Here is a 9,111-nt window from a genome sequence, read left to right as displayed (position 1 = left end):
CAAATTGCATTTATCACTTAAAACTTTAAAAAAAGTCTTTTCGGCTTTACCACACACACACACACACACACACACACACACACACACACAGATCTTAATCTCAGGCACAGCAAAATAGAAACTGATTATAAAACCAAAAGATACTGTGTGTTTTAAACTCACTAAACACGAGCATTACAGTAACAAAATTTGTACTACTTCTTTTTCTGGTTTAGAGATTGCCTTTCAGGTGTTAATAATTTTTTGAGAAACTTAGTACCAAACTAACTATATAGAGAGACAAATAATCTGAGTATTCATCACACATTCACCTATATTTAGAGCTTTAGGCACAATAGCAAAGTCACAAAGAAAATCTACACTTCTATAAAAAGACATGATCTTTACTGGTGCTTAAATGAACAAAGAGGTAGCTAAAAAAAGCCACCATTTCTCTCAAATGTCATCAATTACATAAGACCTCAAAACACACATTGATTTCAAAAAAAATCCATCCCTATTATAAACAGCGAAGACAGATTAATGTCATCTATTTCATAGTAGCGGGTCTTCCTTGATATTTGTAACAGGCAGAAATATTTGATTTCACTCTTTTGTTACCAGAGATAATTGCTACATCACTTGCAAACATGATGAACTCATTTTATTAGTCAAATGTTGAATTCCACTCAAGTGCACTTAATACAGTACTACACATTATAAGTTGATTGAAATTAAAGAGATCTCCAATTAGAAATGGGATCTTCAAAAATACTATTACTAATTTTCAAGTTGTATGTTTCACTGGTATTCTAATGAAACATATAAAGCAAATGATTTGTTTCCAGCATCTCTGAAAGATTATTTAGTCCTTTAATGTATTAAAATAGTAGTGAGAAAATATGCCCTTGAAATATAGACTCTGAAGTACAATTTAAAAAATTAAAACTGATTTGATATGGTTAATTCAAACTGTGGTTAAATTGCAAGGGGACAGCTCAGAAGTTCGTAAAAGTTTCAAATTAGTCATATTTGTTGAAAAAAAAACATAAAATGCAGATGCCTGCAATGTTTACATTGTGTCAGATATTTCAGAGCCATGTATAATGTAAGTCCTGAAATCCTAAACACTTAGTTTCTTAAAACATTTCTGGTTACTGAGGAGGCATAAAAAATCCAGCAGGACTACATCTAAAATGAGGCTGTTCTTTCTCCTTTTATAAAATACTTTTGATCCCTAACACAAAAAATATGCACAGAAAGACATTTAGAATTTTCAATCCTTTTTTAAAATTGAGGGATTACTGCTTTTGAAAAATCTCTCTATACAGTTTTTGCTTTGCTTTCTTCAGTCTTCATTTTCTTCCAAGAGCTTTGCTACAGATGTACATCACCATGTATACTGATACTTTATTTGCCTGTTCCCACAACTGCAGAGGTGGCTTTATTAGCCAACAGCTTGATCCTTAATATTTACTTCTGATAGGATTCTCTAACTTTCGCCTGGAGCGCGTCACATGTTTTCTTGGCATCACCTAGAAGCATGGCCGTGTTAGGTTTGTAGAAGATTGGATTGTCCACTGCAGCATAGCCAACACCCAAAGACCTCTTCATAACAATCACCTGAGAACCAGAGATTAAATGAGAGAGTGTATTTAACAGACCAACCTAGGACATGTTAAGCAAACAAACATTGCTCTTCACTACCTTTGAACAAGGCATGTACCACTACTAATTCTTTAGTTCAGGGACTTTAAAAATACACAAGAAATATTTTTAATGTATGTTTACATTGTATTAACTTTAATACTTAGGTGTGCCCTTATTGTTATATCCATTAGATAAAAAGTCATGTTAATAATTTATCTCTGAGTGATAAGATTACAATTATTTTCTTCTTAGTGCTTTTTCTCTATATATAAAGACCATGTATACCATTTTCTAGTCAGTAAAATAAGCATCTTTCTATGAATGTGCTAAAGAAAACAAGTTTAGTGCATAAGTTTCCATTACAAATTCTAAAATAGATGAGGTTGAATGGGAAAACAATGTTATTCTTTTCTATGACTTTAAAGTATATCAGAAAGTTCTAGAACAAAAGCCCAAAGAGCAATCAAGCTTCTCACAATAACAGAGCTATAACTAACAGAATGTTCCTGTAAATCAAAATGGAAGAGGTAAGTCAATCTATAATATTGATATGCTATAGACATTTATAATGACGTGTTATGGATGTTGCTGTCCTGCTGAATATCAAGTCATTTCTTAATGAAATGAAAAGCCTTTCTATGGTCTACTAGGACATGTAATCTATTAAAAAATAGAAGCAGTGCAAATGTATTCTTCTTATAGCATTAGTATAGTAATGCACTCTGCAAATTCTCAAATATTGACTACTGATACAATTTTTCATACACACATAAACAAATATATTTTATGTCTACTCACTCATCACAAATACTAAGTTTTAAACTCCCATATTTACAATAAAAAGAAACGAAATTAAATGGAAATGTACATTATGTTATGATTTTTTAAATGCAGAGGTGACTCAGTAGTGGTAAAATGTGCCTGCTGCTGAGGCAGAGGAAAATTTACAAGCCTTTGAGATATCTAAAATCTAGCAATTAGCTTTTTCAGGAGTAATATGCATGAGCGAAGCTTGCTTCATTATGCCACATTATTGTTTGGATTTCTAAATCACCTTTCTGTTAGACACTCTATAACAACTTATAAATTCCCTTTCAAAAAGTTAACTGAAAAAAATATGCTCATCTTGGCATATGAAGGCGATTGATACTTACTCACTGTCCCAGAGGGAAGCCATCTGCTTCACAGGACTTGATCTGGAATTTAGCCAGACTCATTACAAAAGCTCACAGCTCTTTTTTCAGCTGTGGTTACAGATTTTGTTAATCCACCCACATAATCTCATCTGGTTCTACTTGTGATTAGGGCATTCACTCAGGTTCTCTGGTGGCCGGAGAACAGACAGAAGCTGGATATAGGAAACTGGGCCCTAAACATACTCTTACTCCTGGCCTCCTAGAAGGCATCATCATTTCTTATCAAATGATCAAAGAAAGTTCTGTGTGTATATTTTAAGTGACCTTTGATTATCAGAATGAAATACAAGTCTGAAACTTTACCTGCTTTGATTTCCAGACCTCAAGGACTGGCATGCCTGCAATAATAGAGTTGGGATCTTCCTGAGCTGCTGAATTAACAGTGTCATTAGCTCCAATTACAAGGACCAAATCAGTATCTATATAATAAAACAAAAAAGAAAGAATATAAAACTCAAATAGTCACTTTTACATATTTCCAGACAAATTATAGTGATCTTTACTTTATAATAACAATAACAAAAATATAGGATTCGCACTTGTGCCAAGCACTTTACAAAGAACTTTATCAGAGAGGTTAAGCAACTCGGCCAATGTCACACAGCTAAAAAGCAGTAGGTCTTGCATTTGAACTTGACTATCTTGACTACAGCCTGCATTACTATGCTTCCCCACTCTCAATAAATCTACCGAATCTGACTTTATAACTTTTATGATCTCAAAATGATCTTGCTATAGGGTCACACGATTTTATGAAATTTGCATTCCACTTTCAACCTTTAAAATGACCACTTAAACCTCAAACTATAAGAATCCAAGAAGAAAACCTAGGAAACGCCATTCTGGACATCAGCCTTGGGAAAAAGTTATGACGAAGTCCTCAGAAGCAAATGCAACAATGCAATAATTGACAAATGCAACCTAATTAAAGAGCTTCTGCCTAGCAAAAGAAACTAACAAGAGAGTAAACAGACAAGCTACAGAATGAGAGAAAATATTCACAAATTATGCATGCATTGGACAGAGGTCTAATATCCGGAATCTATGAGGAACTTAAACAACTCAACAAGCAAATAAAATAAAATAAATTTTTAAAAAATTTAAAAAATGGGCAAAAGACATGAACAGACATTTCTCAAAATAACACATACAAGTGGTCAACAAACATGAAGAAATGTTCAACATCACTAAACGTAAGAGAAATGCAAAGCAAAACTACAGTGAAATTACTCTCTCACACCAGTCAGAATGGCTATTAGTAAAAAGTCAAAAAAATAACAGACGCTGGCAAGGCTGTGGAGAAAATGGAACATTTACATGCTGTTTGTGGAAATATAAATTAGTTCAGCCAGTGTGGAAAGCAATTTGGAGATTTCTCAAAGAACTTAGAACTCCTACTTGACCCAGCAATCCCACTACTGCATACATATCCAAAAGAAAACAAATCTTTCTACCAAAAGACACATTCACTAGCATGTTCATCACAGCACTATTCACAATAGCAGAGACATGGAATCAACCTAGGTGTCCATCAACGATGCACTGGATAAAAAAAAAAAATGTGGTACATATGTGCCATGGAATACTATACAGCCATAAAAAAAGATGGAAATCATGTCCTTTCGAGCAACATGGAAACAGCTGGAGGCCATTATCCTAAGCAAATTAACACATGAAAAGAAAACCAAATACTGCACATTCTCACTTATATGTGGGAGCTAAACACTGGGTACTCAGGGACATAAATATGGCAACAATAGAACCTGGATACTACCAGAATGGGGAGGGAGGGACATGGGCAAGGGTTGAAAAACTGTGGGGTACTACACTCACTACCTCCAACCCTCAGCATCCCACAATATAACCAGGTAACAAACCTGCACATGTACCCCTGAATCTACAATAAAAGTTAAAAAAATACATAAAAATAAAATAAGATGACCCCTTAAGATGCAATCTGATGTCTAATAGACAATGGTCTCAAAATCTGCATTAAAGCCATGTCCATAATCCCTGGAACTGGCTGGTGTCACACATAATTTAACAACAGTGGAATCTGAAAAGGGACATAAAATTAAAATGGCCTAAGTTTTCTCTTTAAGAACTGCAATATAAACTACCTTAGACTGTTGCCAAAAAAATGCCATGTGAATCTAGACATACACACAATTTCAATACTTTTTCTAATAAACAGCATTTTTTAAGTTTACAGTGGATATTTGCCAGAGGGAAGTGGTTTAATTTTAACAAGCATAGGCTTGGGCCAAATGTCATTACCATCCAACATCTACCCTGTGACAGCTACAACGTACAGCACCTTATCTAGGGAAATTCTAGTACTTTTTAAAAAGAACAGAAAGAGAAAACTACTTCACCAGTCATATGTTAGTACAATTGGAAACCAGTAAAATCTCAGAGACTGGCAAGAATCAGACACTAAATTATCAATAGAAGCACTCAAATGAAGAGCCTGAGGTTGGGTAACAAGCTACTGAGAATCAGGATCTAGATTCAAAAGCCAGGTCTGCCCAGATCCCCAGTCTTCAACATTTCTATACTACACACCAAGGTTTTCACCATCCTTCAGTTCTTCACAGAGGAGAAAAATTTACCTGTGCTGTTTACGAATCTTTTGTACCTTATTCAATACTATATTTCACTTATTTAATTTCAGCTTATTATCTACCATGTACAAGTTCTTTTTCATCTGACTAGTCAGTCTTCACTGAATCTACAATTTATATCCCAAACCTGCACTGCTTTATTCATAGTAAGAATATTTCAACTTCACCATTGCCCCCATCACTTACCTGGAAAATCATGGTTGATCTCATCCATTTCCAACACAATGTCATATGGCACCCCAGCCTCAGCCAGCAGCACATTAAGCTGACCAGGCATTCGGCCTGCAACTGGGTGAATTCCAAACCTATACATGAAACAAATGAAGAGCTGGCCTTACTTGACAGGACATAATGTACAGAGACCCCAATATCACCTCCAAATCTGCACACTTTGTTCTTGGCACCTCTGCTTTTTTCTGGTACTATCTAATCTCTACAGAATGAAACAGAAGTAGTCCAGATATATAGTCAATTTACAAATATTGAAGTTGAAGATTCAGTATCTTGGTGTGCAGAAACTATAACTTCCCTCAGAAAAATAAAAGCTTAACTTTGGAACCAGACTCTTCCATATATGTTTTCAGTGCAGTGAACTTCCAATAATGTTAATAAATAATATCACCTTACATTTAAAAAGCACCGTGTTCTCTCATACTTTCTGATAAATATTGAAACTTTAAAAACCTATTCATCTAGCCTGGAATTAAATGTTTCCCATGAAAAATCAACATTATTCTATCAAAAGCTGACTTTACATTCAACTTTAACCACTTTGTTCAAAGGTAGGGAGATGGCTGGGCATGGTGGCTAATGCCTGTAATCCCAGCAATTTGGAAGGCCAAGACGGGCAGATCACTTGAGGTGAGAAGTTCAAGACCAGCCTAGCCAACATAGCGAAACTGTATCTCTACTAAAAATACAAAAATTAGCCGGGTGTGATGGTGGGTGCCTGTAATCCCAGCTACTCAGGTGGCTGAGGCAGGAAAAGCGCTTGTACCCAGGAGGAGGAGATTGCAGTGAGCTAAGATTGTGCCACTGCAGTCCAGCCTGGGTGAGAGAGCAAGACTTTGTCTCAAAAAAAAAAAAAAAAAAAAGGTAGGGAGATAAAATGTTGTCATACACATGATGTTAAAACCTACAGCCACTCAGAGAATGATATAAAGTACTACTCCACATCACAGAAGACATGTGATGGGAACACACAGGAGCATCTAAAACACAGACTGGGTAATACACAAGCAGAGCTCTACACTTAAGGTAAAGGACCCCAAAGCATAAAGCAACTTCTTTTGACCACAGATATAATGAGGTCTTTAAAGTTTTTTAATCCAATCTCTTGCCCAGTATTTATCTGTCTCCACAGCACTAAGAATAGTGTGTGGCACATAGAAAGGGCTCCATAAGAAGTGAATGAATGAATGAATGAATGAATGAATCCAAAAAGAAATGCAGTTTATACTATCTCTTGGAAGAGATCCATCCAACCTCAGCCTAAATACCTTCAATGATCCTTCTAAGGTCTAATCCATTACTAGACTACACACACACATATATATATGTGTGTGTGTGTGTGTGCATATGTGTGCAAGTATGTGTATATATGTGTATGTATGCATATATATTCATATAGTAATATATTCATTCATATACAGTAAGTCCTCACTCATCATCCATAAGTTCTTAGAAAGTGTAACTTTTTAGAAAGTGCAACTTTAAGTGAAACAAGACATAAGGAAACCAATTTTACTCTAGGCTAATTGATATAAACAAGAGTTAAGTTCCTACAGCACATTTCTGGCCACAGAAATATCACCAAACTTCTAAACAAAGATCAAAACACTTCTAATATTAAACATTGAAATAAATGTGAGCTATACATGCAGTTAGGAAAGATTAATAAAATCAAATAAGATAATTATTTACCCAAGGCAAGTACCAGATCTGGACAGGACACCATCTCATTGCAGGGCGCACTCCCAGACACCCACACTCACTCAGACTGGGACCACGTAGACACATCAATTCACCTAACATGAACATCTTTGAGATATGAGAGGAAAGCAGAGAATCCAGAGAAAACCCACGCAGGCATGATGAGAATGTGCAGACCCCACAGAGACAACGGACCCAGCTGGGAATTGATTTTTTTTTCTCACCAAAGTGGTAACAAAATGATACTGAACAAAATGACATTATTTGAGGATTTGCAATATATATATTTTCACATATTAATATATTCAGTCTTAATATAAGATTATATATTATATAATATATATCATCCATATTAAGCCAAAGATAAATTATGTGTGTGTATGTATGTACATGTGTGTGTGTATATATATACACTATATATACACATATATACACACTATATATATATACACATATATACACACTATATATATACACATATATATACACATGTATACATGTATATATGTGTGTGTGTGTGTATATATATAAATATATATATATAAATATATATAAATAAATATATATAAAAATATATATAAATAAATATATATATAAATATATATATAAATATATATATATAAATATATATATATAAATATATATATAAATATATATATATATAAAAAACCCGAAGAGAAACTCCATCTCATTGTTTTCCAAGGTCTGTAGTTGTGCCATCTGGAACCATAATGAATCTACAACCTCTTTCATTTGCAGATTCCTGTCAGCTATCCTAGTAATATGGTTTGGCTGTGTCCCCACTCAAATCTCATCTTGATTCCCACATGTTTTGGAAGGGACCTGGTGGAAGATAACTGAATCATGGGGGCAGCTCTTTTCCCATGCTGGTCTCGTGATAGTGAATAAGTTTCACAAGATCTGATGACTTTATAAGAAGGAGTTTCCCTGCACAAGCTCTCTTTTGCCTGCCACCATCCACATAAGATGTGACTTGCTCCTCCTTGCCTTCCACCATCACCATCCACATAAGATGTGACTTGCTCCTCCTTGCCTTCCGCCATGAATGTGAGACCACCCCAGCCTTGTGGAACTGTAAGTCCATTAAACCTCCTTCTTTTATAAATTGCCCAGTCTCAGGTATGTCTTTATCAGCAGCACAAAAATGGACTAATATAGTAAATTGGTACTGGGAGTAAGGTGCTGCTGAAAAGATACTCAAAAATGTGGAAGCAACTTTGGAACTGGATAACAGGCAGAAGCTGGAACAGTTTAGAGGGCTCAGAAGATAGGAAAATGTGGGAAAGTTCAGAACTCCCTAGAGACTTGTTGAACGGCTTTGATCAAAATGCTGATAATGTTATGGACAATGAAATCCAGGCTGAGGTGGTCTCAGATGGAGATGAGGAATTTGTTGAGAACTGGGGTAAAGATGACTCTTGTTATGTTTTAGCAAAAAGAATGACGGCATTTTACTCCTGCCCTAGAGGTGTGCAGAACTTTGAACTTGAGCGAGATGATTTAGAATATCTCACAGAAGAAATTTCTGAGTAGCAAACCATTCAAGAGCTGACATGGGTGCTGTTAAAGGCATTCAGCTTTTTGTTAACAATTTAAAACAAATGCCTTATCTAGGGAAATTTCAGGCTTCTTTTTTGTGGGTCAGAGGGAGAGAGGCTCATTAATCTGCCCTCATGCATAACCCCCAGTTCAATCCAAAATGAATCCAA

General features: G+C 35.3%; 1 protein-coding gene across 2 annotated transcripts in view; it reads right to left on the bottom strand.

Moving 5' to 3' along the window:
* Positions 1-295: 295 nt before the first annotated feature.
* The window catches only part of NNT (nicotinamide nucleotide transhydrogenase), a 101,330-nt gene continuing 92,514 nt past the window's right edge, over positions 296-9,111 (bottom strand). For both annotated transcript variants that reach the window (XM_012507862.2, XM_012507860.2), the window contains exons 20-22: positions 5,636-5,754; positions 3,129-3,244; positions 296-1,602 (exon numbers count right to left, since the gene is read on the bottom strand). In XM_012507862.2, the coding sequence (XP_012363316.1) occupies positions 1,453-1,602; positions 3,129-3,244; positions 5,636-5,754 (385 nt within the window). In that variant the 3' untranslated portion in view covers positions 296-1,452. The remainder of the gene's footprint in view (positions 1,603-3,128; positions 3,245-5,635; positions 5,755-9,111) is intronic.

This window comes from Nomascus leucogenys, chromosome 6, assembly GCF_006542625.1.
Source record: "Nomascus leucogenys isolate Asia chromosome 6, Asia_NLE_v1, whole genome shotgun sequence".
Lineage (NCBI taxonomy): Eukaryota > Metazoa > Chordata > Mammalia > Primates > Hylobatidae > Nomascus > Nomascus leucogenys.
This window is presented reverse-complemented; position numbering and strand designations above follow the sequence as displayed.